Below are 21,416 nucleotides of genomic sequence, written 5' to 3' on the forward strand. Positions count from 1 at the left end.
CTGTAAGATAAATAAGATAGGTTACCTAAACTATGGAAAATTAAAGATTATAAATAATTATTAAATGTATTAATAAGTATTGATTTTGTAAGCGAAGGATGGACACTAGTCTGAGTAGGTATACCACGCGATAACTAATATGTCATAGGGCAAACACAATACCAGGATGTTGAGTTAAAATTATAATTACAAATGGGACCGTTTGTAAATGCAATTGGTTTTGCATTGAATACGCGAAGAAACTCCCTAATTTATATAATTCAATCTATAAAAAAGGCTTTAAAAATACACGCGTAAATCGAATAGCACAATAAATTAAATAAGTATGAATTCCAATGCCAATAGGTTAACGTATCGAATATATAAATAAACAAATGACGGCCATTAAAAAAGCCATTTATGACTAAAGTTGTATTAGGTATATGCTAGTTTGATATAAAGTTGTATAATGTTGATACAGATGAACAAGGTTGATGATACAGACACTATAAAACAGTTACCAAACTGGGTTTCCAACACATAGGACGAAATTAATATTATAAACGTAATTATTTAATTATTTAAACATAAGTTTTAACTAATGAATGCAATGCATACAAATTACAATAGGTATAGTAAACGGCGGTGTAATATGGTCTCATCAATGGTGTTCTAAGTACGGCGCATATGTACACACATATATTGATATATATTATTATACATACTGGAATTAATTTGCATTTAATTAATAGTTGACGGAAAATTTTCTCCACAAAATGTTACCATACATTACACGATAAATGCTTTGACCACTGAACGTAAATCTATATCGTACACGTTTTAATTGTAATTAATTGAAAAATGTCAGTGTTTTAGTGAATTTTTTTTTGTTATAGAAAAATAGTGGTTAAAAACACGTTGTATTTTTTAAATTATATCGTCGAATTGTTGTTTTTTTCCAAGGACTTTATAAAGAAAAAAGTGAACTCTAAGTGTTAATTTTGTTAACTATTTTTTCTATAAATAAACTCTTAAATTTATAGTTTTGTTTTATATTGCTGGAACCATGTCGAATTCCGCAGAATTTCTTTTAAAAAATCATTCTGCGGACAAAACTATGATTCTCAATGAGAATAAACAAGGCGAAGCTGATAAAAACGGTAATACTCAAGTATATATTTTAATCGCATTTATAGTTTATGCATGCATACAGCGCATATATTTTAAATGTTATCTAACATATTTCAAATATTTTAGGAAGAAAAATCTGTAGATCGAGTAAATACGAAGAAGCCTACCGCCGATCGTTAGAGGATCCAGAAGGATTTTGGGGTGAAGTCGGTTCTATAGTGGATTGGCATAAACCTTGGGATAAAGTTCTGGATAACAGTGCCCAACCGTTAACCGAATGGTATGAATTTTAAACATTATTAGTAAAATATTTTCTATCCGCTAAAACATTGTCATTTATTTCTCAATTTAGTTATATCAGACGCTTTAAAAATTCGTACTGTAAACCGTTTATTGAATATTAACAGCAGTGTGTTATAACCGTTGTACAAGAAATCTTCTCCTTGGGTTGATCGATGAGAATAATAAGAATATTAACTAGTATTAATGCTAACTAATTCTAATTGTACTAAAACTCATCAGTAAGATCGAGTTAATAACCCCCTAGTAGGCAAAATAAATAAATAAAAATGCGATAAACGATGGTATATAAGCAAAAAGTAAAAACATTAAAACAGTAGGTTCTTTAAACGTAGCCTTTTATTAACTTTAACAAATTTAATCTTACAATTAGTAAGTATTATTTTATCCATAGACATAATATTAGACAGTCAATTAATTTTAATATATAGAAAATTAAATTTAAAAATAAAATACAGTATCCAAAACTAATGATTTTATTTTTAATTGGTGGATAAAAAGATCATAATTGCTGTATAACCATAAAATGAATTTTGGTTAATAATTTGGTTAAAGAACTGTATTATAACTTACCTAAATGTTAGCCTTAAAATTTTAAATAAATGTGCTAAGCATAGTTATTTCATAACCGTATGTCCGCATGATATTATTCTATATTCTAAATATTCCTGTTAACAAACTATGGTAAGGTTTATAATTGTAATTTTGTAACTATACACTAATCTTGTTATTTGTAATTTTACCCCTTTATTTGATGACAACAAAATTATCCTTAAAATAAGTGGAAACTCGATCTCTCAATTGTTCGCATGTTTTCTCAGACGTTTGTACAACCGGTGTGTAATTAATTTTCTTATGTACCTTATAGCGTGTAACTAAATAGTGAGTACTCTTATGTATAATTAATACGTATACACTATACACGGGGGTTTTCTAAGTATCATTGACCTGTGAATTTTGTGTTTATTCATAGCTTCGATGCAAAATGTCTCCATTGCTTCCAATTAAGTACTCATTTTGTTTAAAAGTCTGACGACCGTCTACACTTTTAACATTTACCCTAATCTCTAGCCTACGATATACACATTCTCAAGACTGTCAATGGACGAGAGAGGGATAGACTGTGATAATACTGAAAGGGCAATTGTTGCCATTTTCATTAAAAAAAAAAACCCATTATCATAATAATTAAACTGTCAATACGCTAGTACGGTTCAATGTAACTTAAAAACCTAACAAAGTAACTGCATAAAAAAAACAATACAGTAGAGCCAGCGGCTTCTTAGGGCGGGGGAGGTCACAGGTGTACAGGAGTTATAACTGAATGCGATTTTATTACTTTTAAAGACGGTTAATAACACATGAATTGATCATTTTTTTAATTAATTATGAGTTACGACTAATAGATTATATTTATGAACAAAGTGCAAAATATATCCTTTTTGGTAGGCCTTTAATGATACCGTGATGATCATCCAGTTTGTTTGGGCTTGCTAATGTAAACCGTTGTCAAGTTATTATGGAAAAAGTGAATTCCATTTACGCGGACTTTTTCTTACTTCAATTGTGTTTAGTGAATAATTATCTAAGCGGGTTGTATACAAATTCAATATTCTAAAATATTATCTTTTGTCACGAGACGCAACTCTATTGTATTTTTTAAATTATTTTTATAATAATAATCATATTTTATTATAATATAATAATGGTTGCAAAGTTTTGTACTATGGTTATGAATATATATAACACCTACTACCTAGCCTTATATTTTACTAAATATTTTTTATATTACTTAGTATAATTTACTTACTACTAATAGTAATAGAATTTTGTTTTAAATTTAACGTTTATCATAATTTCAAAAGTATGCATATTTTTACATACAGCCATTGTTATAAGACCACAGTGGTTATTTTTTTTAACAAAATTCAACTAATAAAATATGTGTACTTAATATTTTTGCATTCTGTATGAACTGTTACTAGCATTCCTCTACGCTATAATGTAAACTAGGAGAGTTTTTCAATTTTATTGAGGATCTAAATTAACTATGAATAATCGTTAAACATATGTTTTAATGTATATGATGGTTAATGTTGAAATTTAAGAATAGTTACAACAATAAAACATTGTATACTGTATGATAAACTATACTTAAACGTTAAGGGGATTGAAAGCGGTCTGTTTTTGGACGTTTTACACCTTAGTCCTTAAAGCCTGACAAACTTACGCCTACTTAGAATAAATTAAATTATGTGATATCTACATATTTTAATAATAAAATAAACAATGTTCTTTGTAGACCTTAAGTTACTATAGCTAGAATATTGAATACCTAACAAATTATATATTAATGATATAGCTGGTAGTTAACTTGGCAATCGCAATATTAAATTCAAGAATAAAATATTAGATGTACATTTCAAAGTCCAAACAAAGAGGACGATCAACACGGTATCATGAGCTACAAAATAGGGTAAATGTATGTAAATATAACCCATTAGTCATAATTAATAAAAATGATCGATTCGTCGTAGGATTGCCGCATAGACCGTTGATAAGGTTACGTTTACCAACCTTAGTAGATAACTGTGCTTACTGCTTTCAAATAAACGATGCTAACCTGTAAATAGTAGAAATACAAAAATCTATAAAAACATTGTAAATGCTGTAATATGCTTATGGTTATATGTTGAGTATTAGATGGATTACTAACCTTAAGGTCGATGGTCTGTCTTTAATAACTTGTTGCTCATTGATAATATATTGAAAATATTTTCAAATATCTGTTGTAATTCGTTCACACTTAGCAACCTGGAAACTTACGACGGTCAAAGTACAATTTTCGCCCTTTTCTTGGGTTTTCTTTTATAAAAAAACAAATTTCCGACTACAGAAGTGTTAGATAATCGCATAATATAGTTAAATCTAATTTTCAGACTTTGTTATAAAATTTCACTGGAAAATGAGAAAAAAACAAATTTCACCCCTTCTAGAGAAAAGGGATTTTGATATTTTTTGTTATAAAAAGTTTTATAGATCGTCGTAATTTAAAGTTGGAAAATATAATAATACATAATACAAGTTTTTTGGTTTTTTTTCTCAAATTTAAATGTGAAGAAGCGAATTTTGTAATTTTGGGCTCAATAAAATAAAATTCAGGTGAAATTTCTTACCTCTAAAGTTGTACACGGAGACGTCGGTTATTTTTTACTATTTCTTTTATGGCATTGCATTTTGTTTTTATAAACATAAAGCGCACATAATATTTTTTGTTCGTTATTATTATTACGACGCCTCAGTGCTATTTCAAAAACAAAAACAAAATACAATTTCATGGTAAATAATTGAAATGTTACCTATAACTGTGTTGGAAATGGAAATAAATTATAACTGAAAAATACGCACACACATCAAAATCGAATTGACAAATGTGTTGATCAATTTTTTTCTTCTTCGATAAACGATATTGTTACAAATCTTCGTTCTAGGTTTGTTGGAGGGCAAATAAACGCGTGTTACAATGCAATCGATCGCCATCTGAAAGCAGGAAAAGGAAAAAAAATAGCGTTAATTCACGATAGTCCTGTAACGAATTCAGTGAAGAAAATCACATACGAGGAACTCCACGAAAGTGTTCGTAGTGTGGAATTAAAAAAAAGTTTGCCAATACATTTATCGGTTTGGTTTGGTTTACAGGTTTCGCTATTGGCCGGTGCTCTAGCTGACTTAGGCGTGGTAAAAGGGGACCGTGTGCTAATCTACATGCCGCTCATACCTGAAGCAATCATTTCTATGTTAGCCACTGTCCGGCTTGGGGCTATTCACTCAGTAGTGTTTGGAGGTTTCATAAAAAACAAATTATATATTTTTTCATAATTTTTGAATTTTTTTAAGTATTGCGATTAATTATGAATATCATTTCATATAGGATTTGCTGCCCGAGAATTGTGCGCCCGAATTAATCACGCTGCTCCGAAAATTATATTAGCTGCAAACTGTGGAATCGAACCAAACAAAATAGTAAAGTAATTAAAACCACTTAACGTATTGTCCAAAAACCGAAATATTCAAACAGTTAAAACCATATTGTCCTATACACGTTGGGTCATAAATCTAGGTATAAAGACATACTTAATGCAGCTCTAGAACGAGCGACAGAAAAACCCAAACATTGCATTATATACCAAAGACCTAAAATGGAACCTTCTCCGCTGACTCCTGGCATTGACTTGCTCTGGTCGGAAGCTTTGGCCAAAGCCAAACCCCACCCATGTGTTCCCGTGGAAGCTAATCATCCATTATACATACTGTACACGTCTGGCACTACCGGTAAGAAACGGTTTAATAGAAAACCTACAACAGGAACATATTATTACAAACATATTTTTTTCTAATTTGATTTTTCAGTTGTATTTTTTATAAGTTAAACTAATAAATAATTAATACGAATTAATTATTGTCATTTAGCTGTGATTTTTATTGTTTTGTATGTAGTTAAGTAAACACGGTGACTACTAATGTATGACTGTCTATTAGGGATCAATTATTATTACTAAACAGACAATGGTTAATTAATTCTCACATTAAATATTCGTTCGTGTGTATACCGGCTATCAAACTAGTCTAACATTGTAGAACAACGAGTAGAACTATGTACTTTTATTATTTGATAGGCGATAGTATAATAATTAATTACAAACAATCGCAGTTCAATAATATGTTATTGAATTGTATGTAGAACAAAAAATTAAAACACATTTTCAATAAAAAATTGGTCTGTTGGCCGTTGGTATTTTGTAATATTTTACCCGAAGCTTGAAGGGAAAAAAATACAAGTATATAGCTTAAACAAATTTTTAATTATAGATATATATATTTTAGATAAGCCGAAAGGAATAGTTAGACCAACTGGCGGCCATATTGCTACTTTATGTTGGACTATGCACTGCATTTACGGTATGTCGGGTGACGATGTTTGGTGGACTGCTTCTGATATGGGTTGGGTAGTCGGCCATTCGTATATATGTTATGGACCTCTGTGCGCTGGATTGACTTCAGTAATGTATGAAGGCAAGCCGGATCGAACACCTGATCCGGGACAGTATTTCAGGTAAACAATCGAATCGAAACGATGCACAGTTATCACGGTGAACACGGTAATAAACGCTAATGGTTTTTTTTTTTTAGAGTTATTCAAGATCACAAAGTAAACGGATTATTAACGGCGCCAACCGCTTTAAGAGTAATCAAAAGAGAAGATCCAGAATTAGAGCATAGCAGTAAATACGACACTAAATCGTATGATATTATTATATTCGTTTCGCACAGTGTGTCGTTGAATGTGTTTTAATATATTTTATGTTTAGCCTGAGAACTTTGTTTGTCGCGGGTGAACACTGTGACCACGAAACATTGACGTGGTCAGGGAAAGCTTTGAATGTAAGAACCGAAAACGTAGTACCTACTTAAGTAATTTGTCAAAAAAACAATCGCATTAACCTTGTGTCTTGTTTTGCTAATCGAGGTTCCCGTACTGAACCATTGGTGGCAAACCGAAACTGGTCATTCTATTACAGCTACTTGCATTGGACTAGGCCATAATTTGAAGCCCCCCGTATTTTCAGCAGGCATGCCGTTTCCCGGCTATGACGGTACTAATGCTATATTTACACATTTTTTTTTTGTTATATGGATAACATAATTTATAACTATATTTTTTTAATAAAAAACCATAAGGTTTTTAATTTTTAATGCTTCGTTTATGCGTAAACGACGCAATCTCCGAATTGCCACTTCTACAAACTGGTTATAGAGTAAGTTATTTGATTATTATTATTTTTTTTTTTTTTAGTGAGAATCTTAAGAAAAGACGGTAGTCAATGTAAGTTTTTAGAGTTGGGCCGCATTGTTGTCAAGTTACCGTTGCCACCTGGAGTCATGTCATGTCTATACAGAGCACCGGAAAGATTTATCAACACATATTTCAACAACTACATTGTACGAAATTATTATAGTGCATGCCTATAGTCGGGAATTCCGAAATAATATACTATTGTATTTACACAACTTGCGGTTACTCCCTTTTGAGAAGTTCAACAGGTCTGTCAACGTTTCGGAATACTTGCACATTCCATCTTCAGAGCTGTGGTTCGATGTTGCTCGTACCTTGGCACAGGAAACCACAGCACGAGCAACACGAAACCACAGCCCTGAAGACACTGAACTCAATAATATATGTAACGCGTATTGCCAATAGTCGGCTGCTTAGGAAAATGTCCCCTGGTCGGAGGCTGCCATTTTGTGTACAGTTATTGTTTTGTCCATGTTTTTTCTATGATTTGCCAATTATAACATGACGGTGTTGTCGTCACCTAACCTAACATTTTAATACGTATCATGGAAAAGTGACGTTGCATTTTTACTTTCTATGAAATTGGTACACAATATGGCTGCCTCCCAAACATTTTTCAATCTGAACACGTACCTATTGCATGTATTAAGTTCAGTGCCTGAAGTGCAAGTATTCCGAAACGTCGGCAGACCAGTGAAACTACTCAAGTGGAAGTGACCGCAAGTTGTGTAAATGGTGAAAATACAATAATACCCCGCTCAAGTTTTAATGATTTTTCAATGTAATGCAATTAACTTGTTTTCCGTTGCGATAACGTTTGTATTCCAGGGATATTACGACACGATGGATGCAGGTTATGCCGATGCCAATGGTTACATATACGTTACGGCCAGGGACGACGATGTGATCAATGTCGCCGGACATAGGCTTTCCACGTCTGCTTTAGAGGATGTCATCCTATCCCATCCGGATGTGGGCGATGCTGCTGTGTTCGGCGTGCCAGAGACCACAAAGGGAGAGATACCGTTGTGTTTGTACATTAAGAATAAAAGTGAGTGTAGCATTGGAATGCGCCATTGTGTTGTTTGTTCGGTAGGAAATTACACATTTAACACTTACGTCGGGATTAGATTGCAGTAGAAAAGAAGAAGAAATTAACAATGAAATTGTGCAAAACGTCAGAGACCTGATCGGCCCTATCGCGTCGTTTCAATTATGCGCGCCCGTGCCAGGTTTGCCGAGGACTCGATCGGGCAAAACGGCCAGGAAATCTTTAGCCAATTTGGCCAGTGGCAAACTTGTAGTCGTAAGTGTTATTTTATTACCATAATACAGTGTTTCATACCGACGAGGTTCTAACGCGGCCAATGTTATGTGTTTTAAGATTTCAAGTACAATCGAAGATCCATCTGTGTATGTAGACATTAAGAAAGTTTTACAATCGATGGGCTACGCGAAAGATGCTCCCGATCCGGAATTGGCCAAATAACCGCGCGCCGACTTTTCATACAATCCCCAATTATACTATTTTATAATTATTATTATTTGATCGTTAAAAACAAGACAACAGTGTAGAACTATTTTAATTTCGCTTGTATTTACGCAAACGCCACCGCGAACCGGTAATAAAATAAAAATTAAACACACGCACACACACACTCAAATATGTATAATATAATATATAGGTACATAATATTAGTTTTAACAGCTAAATTATAAAAATAGCCTTTTTTTTTAGTTTTTATTGTATCAATTAATGAATTGAATATTTTAATGTATAATAGTAAAAGACGTGTAAACAAAGCCTAAATAAATTCTAACATATCAATAATTGAATAAGGTTTATAATAAATACAATTTGAAACGTTGCGTTGCCGACTTTGGCAAATTAATTATTTAATGTAATTATATTAGGGTAATTAATTGCATTAAAACCGTATACATGATAATTGTTTTACCTACTTTGTAATTTGTTGAAATAACATTTAAGCATTATTAAATAACAACATTCGCAATTGCTGGAAAACAGTTAAAACAGTTGAGAGTATAAAACCGGCTTACATAAAGGGCGGGGCAATGAGACGTGCGATTTTCCCATTTTCACATTGCTTTCACAGTCATTTAAAAATGTAAAAATAGTTATTATTCTAAACTATGTATTGAGCGTTATACTTGGAATAACGAAAAAAGCGTACCGTCTTGCCCTCCAGAATATTGTTTTCTTTTAATTTTATAATTGGTGCTTTTACGCTAAAACCAAAATTAAGCGAGTTATTTTCAGTCTGCTTAAACATGTAGAGATGAAAAAACATTTTTAAATCGCTTTTGAGGATGCTGTGATAGTCCGAAAAATAAATTAACTACCAAAATAGAGTCCTAGTTATTGAACTAATAATTACACATCACAGTTTAACCTTTAAATTAAGATTTTGTGAAAAATTGCCTATACTTTACTCCTAAAAAATAGGCGGTGCGACGCCCTCTTACTGGCAAGTACTTACAAAATACAACTTGTAAAATCTCTATTATATTAAGTAGCGTTAAGACTCGTTACTGGAAGTTATTACATATTATTATTATTTTAATACTTTCGTTAAAATTGATTATTATACCTAAATGTAAGGAAAATTATCCGTCATAATATTATTTTATAACAGAATTGTTAACAAACCGTACAAGAGTAGTGTTTGTTCCGGCAAACGGCATTGTATGGAAACAAACTTCGATAATTACCTACGCCGGAAACGTATTGATTGTGTATTTCGAGTTACTGTAATAGTTTTGGAGCAATTTAAATTCACGGTTCTCTCTAGGCAAAATTTGCAGAGGGCTGATTGAAATATGATAAACAAAGCTTTTCCCAGTGTTGTGTGTACAAATACCAAATACAAGGATAAGCTATAGGCCTATAATAATAGGCATAATACTTTAAAACGATTTCAAAATTTTACAATATACTTGCAAAATACTTATTTCACACAAAACTACCTATTTGTAATTATTTTTAATTCCATTCTGAATAAAAGGAATATTTTGCGAGCGAAAATGTCGCGTAAACCGTAAATCTAAAATAGTTTCTAAGAATAATTTTAGTAATTACTTGCCCCGTTTCATGATTTTTTTTTTTTCTTCACTTTGATCAAAAAGTTAATTTAAAAGTAACCCGACAAAGTAAAAAACGTAGTTTTTTGATGTACCGTTAAAGATGAAATCTTTTTGAAGTATATAGTCTTACATAGAGGTCATCTACCTCAATTATTTTACTAGTGGCGGGAATTCGATCTTTTTTTTTTACAAAACAAACGTTATCACGATTTACTCGAATAGATAACTAAAAACAGTGTCATTAGTTATCAAAAAAGTATGACGTCAATAGGTAATACCATTATCAGTAAGTAATAATTATATATCATTAATTCTTATTATTAGTAAGGTAAGTATAAAGGCAGGATCAATTATTAAGTATTAATAAATAATGGTATTGTTAAACATTTAAAATATGTATTAAACATTAATCAATATTTATAAAAAGTGTAAATTTGAAACTATAAAATTTTGTGCATATTGATCGTATCATTTCGAATAAATAAAAAAATTAAAATAGAGAAATAAAACATTTTTCTACGGTTTGTAATTCGTTCGTTATCGCCAGAAACTGACATTATGCCAAACTCGATGGAAGGGAAGGGATGAATAATTATGTATCCACTTTTAGTCATAACACTACTTTTCTTGTACAATTTCTGACTGTGTATGAACTGTGACTGTGTTTATAGACTGTGTATGAAATGAAGACATAAATCTTTTTTTTTTCAAAGGCATTATTAAAAAAACCAATACGCGTTGAAACTAATAATGTCCAAAGTATTTATTTGTATGAATGTAATAAAATATATATTTTATATGTATTGTTTTTTTTTTTTTTAATTAAATATACACTTAACAATCTGCCTTAACTAGATTTTACGTTATTATCTTTTATTATCATACTTTAAAAACTTATTGATAATGCTAAAGATTTGTTAAACAGTATGCCAAAAAAAATTTGTATTTATTATTTATCTTAAAACATAAAATAGAGCGAATCCAATACTGTCAAATCAAAAGTAAAGGTTAGACTTGTGAAATGTTTACAAAAATGTTCATACAAATAAAATGTTTACCTACTTCGAATAAAGTGTAGGCAAATCGTTTCCATAAATATCGCCAAAATAAAAGAGATTTAAATTGTAAAAGTCTGATGTATTCATGTAAAAATCAGTGAACTGTATCATTCAGAAACATTACTCTACGTCATTTTAAATTCATCATATTTGCCCTAGATTATTGAAAATATTTCATAATACATATTGTTGAAGAGCATAGTAAATATTTATTTTGCGTGGAACAAATTGTATCAATCGTTATGTTCAAAGGAGACGACGCGGGTGAGTAACTAATACCGATGGCATTTAAATAGATTTAATACATTTATGACATTGAATTTAAGAAAAATTGAGACAAATAAAAATTAAAGCTTAAATTCTAATCAATGTAATAGTACAAAAAAAACTTATTATTTTAGTACACAGAATTCAGTAAGAAAGGTAATTTTGAAATGTCCAATACATTGAGTTGCCAAGTTAGGTCAAAATATGAGAAAATCGTTCTCAAGTAAGCTTTATGTTGAATTCATTTTTTATTTTGTTTGTTTTTCAAATAACTAAGTATCCCATCCTTAATTTGAACGGTATGGTTTAATAAATATTATTACGTTTCTCAGTTATATATATTAAGGGCCAATAATTAAATCATTGTTTCCATTCTCCTTAAGTTTAACAAACATAATTATAAGTTGTTAGTTTTTATTTATTTTCTAAACTTTTATACATTAAATGTCGAGGAAATTTGATCATTTTAGCAACATATAGGCAATAGACTAGACATAAATAGTAAACTGACATTTTTTTAAACTTTATAAACAATAAAAAAAAAATTCTGCACCTCATCTTTACTTTTTTATATAAACTTTATTCATAAATATGCAATTCTATTTTGTAGATCAAGTTTAATAATTATAATGATATATATTTATATTATAGTATATTTAATAAATTATATTAATATAATAATAATTATCAAACAAGTATTTTATCAATTGTTAACGAAAATAACGCTAAAGATAAAAATATTTACTTTTAGCAGCTAGATACAAAAAAATGTCTGAATATAGATGTATTTAAGACAGTATAATGTCTTAACAATTGTTTTAATATTATTTTATTCGCCATATTTAAAATTGCATGCAGCTTGGCTTATTACTTTTGTTTTAATAGTACAAATGTATAATTGTAATCGCACAATTAGTATTAAAAATGTATATACAGAATAAGATCAAATAATTAAATTGGTTATTACTTTTAATAAAGTGTTTTATTTATTCAAAGTAATTGAATTTAGTTTAAAATATTACAAAGGTAATACCTACACTTCAACTACATAAATCGAAAAAGTTGTGAAGAGTTTTGTGAAAAAATTAATATAGAATCTTATGGCAAAAAAACTTTTAGGCTCATTTTCTAAAATTAGTATCTTTCAACCACGCACCACCGTTTAATTGTATTTTCTGAAATTTTTTTCCTTATAATTTATCTAATCGCATCCCATTTTTTTATTACAAAAATTAAAATCTGTAATACATATTAGGTACCCATATTTTGACCTCTCAAAAATTAATTCATCAATGTAATTAACTCAATTTTGTTTTTACCATCGTAAAAAAACCGTATACAATTATTTCAAATACTAAATATAGTTTTAAAATTGAAGACCTTGGGGCAACAACAAGAAATGTCCTTTTTTCAAAACGTTGTAAATTCCAAAAAAAAAATTCTTTAAAATGTTCTAAAAAAATTTTTTTTGGAATTTAAAACATTCTGAAAAAAATGTTTTATAATTTGTTGAAAAAACTTTCTTTGGATTTAAAAACATTCTGAAAAAAAGGACATGTCTTGTTGTTCCCCCAAGGTCTTCAATTATATTGCGTCTCTTTGTTTTTTGGATAAATATACTTACCATCTGTGTACACGTCATTTGTACACAAAATTCACGGTGAGTATGGCATGTATATTTGATTAAATGTTTATTCGGCATTTATTATACTCACTAATGCGTGCAGGGTTATATATATACAACTTACAAGTATAATATATGAAATAACATATTATAACATCATAACGTCATAACAACATGACATCATAACATCTTGAACACAGCGCTATATAAATTATAAAATATACCTGCTGTCTGAAACTACATATTTGGGGGGAAGCGTAAAAATGTTATTATTTTAATAGTACGAAAAGAAAAGACCAAGTTTAATATCCAAGTTTTTTCCCTGCTCCATAAATACCATTAATAGTTTACACACTTACCACTTTTAAAAATTACTTTTTTTTTATTGTTCAAAATTTCACCGTCTTACAACATATGTGTCCCACCTATCCGGATTATGGAAACCATTCCATTGCTGTGTAACTAATATGGACATTATTTATATTAACTGTATCATTTATTATATGTAACCAGCCGCTATGTCTCCAATTACTTCCGACTAAACTAACGCTAAATACCGTGAAATATATCAATGTTGTGTGAATTTATGATTATTAAGACCTATACCATCATCATCAAACGTTTCTTATCTTTAGTAGTTTTTCGCATAATGCGTACTGCGATACATATAATAATAATAATATATAATACTACTATAATAATATATTATGATAAAATATTTCTAAAGAACTAAACTTATACGCCATATGCCATATTAATAATATGACAAATAGACAAATAAATAAATAATTGATAATTATATGAGCATCACATACAATAGCTTACCGTAGGTAATTTTAAACTATAATAGTTAATATTTAATGCGTTATTATTTTTTACAGAGTTAAACTTAAATGTTTGTAGATTTGTAAGAACAACAGATTGTAATTAATTCCATTAAGATATGCGCACAAATCTTTTTGATTTTTTGCACGTGGTTAATATCGCAGGGAAGTACCTACCTACAATAAAATGAGTTATGGTATTATAAAATAAAATAAGTTCTTTAGACGTTTTCCATGCCCACCTTAATGTGTTTTTTTCTTCCCGTTAAACCTCTCTCGTGCTCAAAGTCGTCACGACCTTTAATTGATATAAATGTTGTCCCACGATTGTGCTACGACCCGGTCTTATTAGTCCCAATCTCTTATTAGTCTCTATTCTCACTGTAGAATACCAAACAGAATAAGGGATAAAAATCAATTCGTCCGCTTATTGTATATTTACTTTCAATTGGCACTTTGGTTAAAATCGTCTATTGCAAAAGCGCCTTTTTGCCATTTACGGAAGCAATGTAACTGAATCAGTCTTGGACTAATGGATTTAAGTGTGCTATTTTAAGTTGTAAACAATGTTTTATTCGCAATAACTAATGTGGGGGTCAACCGTATCCAGTTGGGTCAGAGAACATATTATTATTATTATGTTTCGGCGCATGTGGTCAGAGTGTCTAGTGGGATTTTTCTAGTTAGTTGGCTGCAGGTCTCTAGAGCAATTTGGCCGTATCCCCAACAAGAAAAACATAAAGGCAAATAAATAATGTAGTTGTCACTCTCACAGACATACATACTTATATTTTTTTGGATATATATATTTGTAATGATTTGAGCTACCCTTTTGTATTAGAAACTTATTACAACGGTTATTGAATCATAATATAGTAATTAAAAAATTAGTAGTAATATACAACGTACAAAGGCATAGTTATTTAACCAAATCAATTTTAAACTAAAATTACCATACGCTTATGAAGCGCCAAACTTGTTTGCAGATCCGCAAACAGCATTGGAAATATATTAAAACAAAACATTTAAAAAAGGGACCCGGTAATATGTAGATTTGTTCCAAATAACTTGTGTAGGTACTAAAACAAAACCGCGAAGGGAGAATAAATGCTTATACGCCTCCTCCTCAAAAGTACTTCAACAATGTCGTCACGCATAAGCCTTGGGGAGATATATCATGTATACAATAGGTATGTAAGTAAACGAAAAGAAATATGCCATCAAGTATCAACCATTTCAATTTATCAATAAAAACAATTGTTTGATTGTTTGTAAGCAATATAAAAGTTTCCCACGTATATATAGTATACCTACCCCGTTTACAATACCCCGTGTAAGTATAATATGTGTGCATTGTATAGAACGTACTTATACTACATCTAACGAGTACAAAATTGATTTTTTTTTTATTTTATCAAAAAAAGTTATTAGAAGTTTTTATAACAATCACAACACGTACCACATTTAAGAACAAGTAAAACTCTCATGAGTTTCCTAATAAGTTATAAACGGTTCTATGCTATACTATAACAATCTTAGTGCGACGATAATGATAAAAGATCAACTATACTGTGACTTTTGCTTGTTACCATTATGTAAGAGCAATTTAATTCTATTTGGACAGGATTATTAGCTGTTCTAATCAACTCGACTTCTATTCGTTGCAAAAACAATGTCGACTAATTGGTAATAATTATAAAGTATACTTACTATTCTAAATTATAATTATAACTGAAAACTAGTCAAGTTTTACAAGGAGTCTCATAGGATGTCAATTAGTATGAACCTTAAAGGGACGCCACAAACAGCAACATATGTAAGTAGAAAATGACATAAACTTTCATTTTGTCGCCCATTTTTTAACAAACATCACAAGGATTCTATTTCTGTTTTCTTACTTATATAATTATCAAATAAATGTACCTAAGTATAGAAAAACATGACAAAAACCTAGGTCATATTTTAACTTTGATAATATATTTTATTTGTACTTTCGTTTAAACTTAAATTATAATTACTGCTCTTTTAGAAAAATATCGCGTATAATCGATATTATAGCCAGATAAAAAAATTAATTAAACTATTGATGTATAATATATTATATCATATGCCTATATTATTATATATAAATTCATTTTTTTCTAATGAAATTGTCTACAGTATCTCCTTGGAGATGACGTCCTCTTCACAGATAAAATAAATATTATTTGGTTCAATGAATGCGATCGCCTCCTGGATTATTTATTTATTATTACTTATTATTTTCGAATCAAGGTTTATTGGTTGCCCTTGTTTAAATTTATCAACAGCCTAACCTAAATGCCTAACTATGAACTATCCAAAGCAAAACACTAGCATTCTGCGCCTGTGTAGAAGCGTACACCTTGTGGACAGTGTATAGAATAATTGTTTTGTATTTGTTTGAAGTAATTATATTATTTGCCATTGAAGATATAAATCAACCAATAGAAATGTGTGTAACAACAAGACTTTGAATAAAACCCTATTCAACTTGCCTGTTTTGTCTTTATAAACAACTTAAAATGCGAATTCGTCACGTATTACACTTTCTGTTTTCGACAAAACAAAAATGAAAAGATAAATGCTGATGGTACAAGTGAAAAACTTTTTAAGTACAAAATCGTGAGAAGCTTCGGGTTTGTTAAGTTTTAATATACAGTGTATTTAGTACAAAACTCAATCGCAATTGTCTGCTGCCACATAAGTTTATAATTCTGAGTACTTAAAAATCTAGAATATTTCAAGTAGAACGCTTGCATTGTATTGGTCAAACTTTAAAGTTTCTTTTGATTATGTCACCAAGACTTAACTTTTAAGATTTTAAGAGATGTTTGTAGTAATATATAATATACTGTTGAGTTTTAATCCACTCTTCCTACCAACAGAAATGTCTGTAATTTCAGGAATTTCTACTACAATTTACAAGCTTTTATAAATCGTGTAGCATTTTAAGTTGTAAATTTATCTGAAGGGACAGCAATTTCTTTACCATAATCATATGTATAATTATTTTATTATCAAAATCGATACCTACAACCCATACAATTACATTATATTAGGTCGGTAAACGCTTTTAAAATACACAATTATTATTTATTGTATGCAATTAGTTTACCATTAAATTAAAAACTATTTAGATGGATTTATGCTTTTAGAACGATAAAAAATATTTTTCCTAGAACGAAACCGTATACATGTATGTTGCTCTAAAAGACAACTTTTAAATGTTATTTATTGACCTTTTTTTACAAGTTCAAACTCAGTTAAGCTATTATTAGAATACTATAATTTTAATTATTTAAATTGTCTTCGTTATTTCTATCTTAATTAGGTATTTAATTTTTTTTTTAAATAAAAAAAAAAAAGTTTAAGTAATTAGGGAAGACTAATTTGGAAAAACAAAATGTACAATTTACTATGTTGCCGATTTTAACAACATGCACAACTCAATTGATAATGATGCTATAAAAATTAGCTTAATAATTACCATCCAAATCAATAAAGCAATGCCTATAAAAAGACAATTGTAAAAACATTTTGTTTCTGTTCTTTAAAAAATACGTATTATTTAAGAAAATCAAATCTATTTGATGAATGTAAAGTTAGAAATTAATATAACTCATTGTTCGGTCGATAACAGCCTTTTACTGGGTTTTCCTTAAAAGTTACTACATTTCAAATTATTTTTTCTAGTAACACACAAAATCCTACCTACTAACAAATTTTGTTTCGATTTCTACCTTAAAAGCTAAAGAAAAAACAACGAAGCTAAAATACTTAGATGTCACCCAACTGTAATGTAATAATGTTGCCAGACGCAAAATTTAACAAAGAGAAAAATTGTATTATGAACTTTCAGTACACATTCTTTTGAGACATTTCAGTGTCACTATTATTTACTTTATTCAGCATGTTTTTTTTCTTGATGTTATTTTTTTTTGTGTCTATTCTTACATTAAAACGTGTGTCATACCTACTAAAAGGGTAACGTAATAAATTCTTTCAAATAAGAACTTTTGATTTATTGTAAATTCTTTTTAGTGTACACATAAAATAATGTCCACTATTACACCTATTTTAAATGAAATTAACATCAGTTACTTTTGCAAAATCATCTTTTGTCGTCTTATTAATGAAAACAAAGTACTTACTATAAAGTTTTTAAATTTTGAGAGAGAAGACAATAACCATAAATATATTAATCTTTATTATAATTAAAAAATCTACTTTCAATGAGTTTATTTGTTGAATAGGCATCGCTTGAACGTCTTGGGTCCTTTGAACACAATCATATTATCAAACGTATTGAAAGTAAACTTATGTAATTCGCCATTATTATATTTTAAAGGTTTTAGCGCGCAGGAGCTTAACAATAACATTAATGTTGTTGTATACCATATTGTATTTTTCGTACAATTAATTAATTTTTTGTCTTTACAAAGGCACGTTTTTAAACACAAAAAAAAAAACTAAATAGTAAACACGTCAGTCGTTATAAAATTAACACAATATGCTTATAATATTAACTTATGACTAAGTATTCGCGAGCGTAGCATAGTGTACAAAGCAAATAGCTGAACAATTTGACCTTAAATAAGTTCAAACAACTCGTTACCTTAATATTGAACTATATTATTGCGCCAACAGGCCATTTTGTATTTAAATGGATACAGCGCTGTACTTGTTTGGATAAACTCGGTAGGTAAAACAGTTTCTCAGAATAGACGTAGGGAATTTTGAAGGTCGCTATCCTCAACCCTGACTTCACCATAATGCATGTTTGATTGATCATTTTAATTGCATCATTAATTTTGTCCGTGGACCTACCTTAATTATTATATTACTATGACCATATTATTATGATATCAGTTCACATGTGTTAACATTGATTGATCCAATAACGTTCGTTAATTCATGTTGTATTCCCGTTATGAAGACAAAGATACTTTTTGTGGTGTATTGCTGATGCAAAACCGGATACACTTGCGTTTTATATACTTGAAAAAATTTCCCCTCAAACGATGTTGTTGTGAAGAGATGTACCTATTTTGAGTTGAAGAATATTTCAATTTATCGGTGTTCTAAACTTGGATCGGTTTTCATACACAGTTACTATGTTTTTCGTTATTGCACATCAGTTTCATACTCAAATACTGTTTTCAAATTCGTACTAATTTGTTTTTAACAAAAAAAAAAACAGGCAATTTCACACTTTAATTTTGTTTTGTTATATATTTTCGTCTCCACGATGGGCGTTAAATGTATTTTAATCTTTATTTATAATTTTCAATTTTATAGTAAATGTTTTTTTTTTTTTTTTTGTGATTCTCGATGAAATTAAACGAATTGAACTGTTAATAGGTTTTTATCGAACACAATACTACTCCATTGCCCAGCAGTCCTTCGGTACATGGCATAATATATTTTAGTATTGGTAACGCGATAATGACAAAAAAAACTTCTATTTATTGGAAAAATAATATTTTTAAAAATTCGATAGTAAGAATTTATTCAGCGGTGTATAATAAATTTAATGAAAACAATTTTTTTTTTCATTGTTAACATACATTATAAATGTAATTTTGACAACTGTTGTATTGTACATTTTTATTTTAACTAATTGTTTAATATTTAAGCTTAACAGCTGTTAATACTACACTGTTTTAGATTTTTAATCCAAATTTAAGTTTTTAAACGAATAATAAATGATGTTTTATTGGACAACTTTACTTCCAAGCGGTACATAAACTAAAAATATCATTTTATTATTTAGTTACGGTGTAGACAATTTAGAACTAGGGCATAATTAATACCAAATTAATAGCTCGTGGCTAAAAAATGTAAGTAACTTTAAAACACGTTTAAAATGTCCATATAAGAGGGATGTAAAAATAGTTTTGAACCGTTTAGAACGTCCAAGTAAATGTCGAAATGATTGAATATTTTTTAAACTTCTACCTATAGCGGGTACTTTCTCATCCACTGATATCCGTATTACCTTGTACATTTCTTTGCACGTACACGTATCAATAAGCTGGTCAAATTGCGTAACAGTTGCACCAAACACTGTAAGGTTCCACTAACTGCATCCATTTTAATAATAGCCAGAGAAGCTATGTTATCCTTGTGACGGAAGAAGGTAACAAGTATTCGAAATTAGTTTCCAAACGTTGTTATTAAATGGAAATTCTAGTACAATGTGATGGTGATTTTAATTTATAGCCAAGGTGTAACCGTGTACGGCGATAATTAATTTGGGGCCCCCGTGACAGTGAGAGGAGATGATTAAAGGATCAAGTAACGACTAACATGATTATTATTTACCGCTACAGCAGTTGTTTGCAATTATTATTTCGCGTCTTAAGCACTCTTGGTCAACGAGGTTATGACAATACTATATCAATCAAAATTAAGACACGACAATGATAGTATGATTAAGTAAGCGCACATTAACTTGATTAACTTGTCCCCTCAGGCCTCAGATCACAAAGTACTACGAATAGGTAAGGTATCTAGAAGAGGCACTTGTTGTATAGCAAAAACACTTCAATTAAATTAATTATTGATCCGGTGTAATGTTCATAACTTGAATTCTAATAAACAAACAAAAGTAAGTTATAAAATAAAATTTAGTACGCTAACAAATTATTGTGTTACTAAAATTATTTCATCACGCTTTAATCCAAAATTTCCTTTTTGAATTGCTTACATTATTATCTAAAAGGCTCTTTGTTGGTATACAATTTAAAAACATTTTTTAAGTACAGGTAAAACCCAATAGACAATGGCATACTGGTTTTTTTTTTACAATGATTCATCCTATTTCAAATGAATCTCATAAAAATCAAATAATTTATTTTAATAACCTTGTATTGTTGTGCGTTCAAATCGCTTTAACATCATGTCTGCAATATACAAGTACAAACACATTCAGATCCTAATCTAATTATTATTAAATTAAAACACATATTTTAATTGAATCGATTAATGCAAAACGGGCCTTAGACCACATAACTTTAAACTTTCAGAAAAACAAAAAACCCGGTTTTGTATGTTATAAGGATATATTCTAATTCAATACTTACATGATATTTTTTTTATCAGTTGTAGTACGTGACTAAGGGCACATACATCCTTTCTGTGAGAAGGACAACAAGAAAATATAATAAGTTCATTTTCACTAAGTTTTCCATAGACCAATTGAATGTCTTTCATCTTTTGTTATTTAGGTATAAAAATGTACATTACACTTT

The 21,416-nt window shown here is 29.5% G+C and overlaps 1 protein-coding gene across 1 annotated transcript; it reads left to right on the top strand.

Moving 5' to 3' along the window:
- Positions 1 to 454: 454 nt before the first annotated feature.
- LOC126842753 (acyl-CoA synthetase short-chain family member 3, mitochondrial) lies at positions 455 to 9,152 on the top strand. Its single transcript, XM_050579886.1, has 14 exons — positions 455 to 1,139; positions 1,237 to 1,390; positions 4,902 to 5,046; positions 5,110 to 5,254; positions 5,342 to 5,438; positions 5,531 to 5,742; positions 6,295 to 6,523; positions 6,601 to 6,711; positions 6,780 to 6,852; positions 6,938 to 7,064; positions 7,265 to 7,410; positions 8,093 to 8,315; positions 8,395 to 8,570; positions 8,649 to 9,152. Exons 1-14 carry the CDS (start codon positions 1,046 to 1,048, stop codon positions 8,751 to 8,753), a joined length of 2,037 nt encoding a protein of 678 aa, XP_050435843.1. The 5' UTR covers positions 455 to 1,045; the 3' UTR covers positions 8,754 to 9,152.
- The last annotated feature ends 12,264 nt before the right edge of the window (positions 9,153 to 21,416 follow it).

Source organism: Adelges cooleyi, unplaced genomic scaffold (assembly GCF_023614345.1).
Source record: "Adelges cooleyi isolate 19-005CV unplaced genomic scaffold, UGA_ACOO_1.1 ACOO_flye_CR_arks_rails_tigmint_CR_PRNA_574, whole genome shotgun sequence".
Lineage (NCBI taxonomy): Eukaryota > Metazoa > Arthropoda > Insecta > Hemiptera > Adelgidae > Adelges > Adelges cooleyi.

Bases quoted from the DNA above. Each gene is read 5' to 3' on its own strand.
- LOC126842753 (XM_050579886.1), top strand. From the start codon at position 1,046: ATGTCGAATTCCGCAGAATTTCTTTTAAAAAATCATTCTGCGGACAAA. The intron at 5,255-5,341 runs GTTTCATAAAAA...CATTTCATATAG, and splicing joins TCACTCAGTAGTGTTTGGAG to GATTTGCTGCCCGAGAATTG. The intron at 6,712-6,779 runs GTATGATATTAT...TTTTATGTTTAG, and splicing joins AGTAAATACGACACTAAATC to CCTGAGAACTTTGTTTGTCG.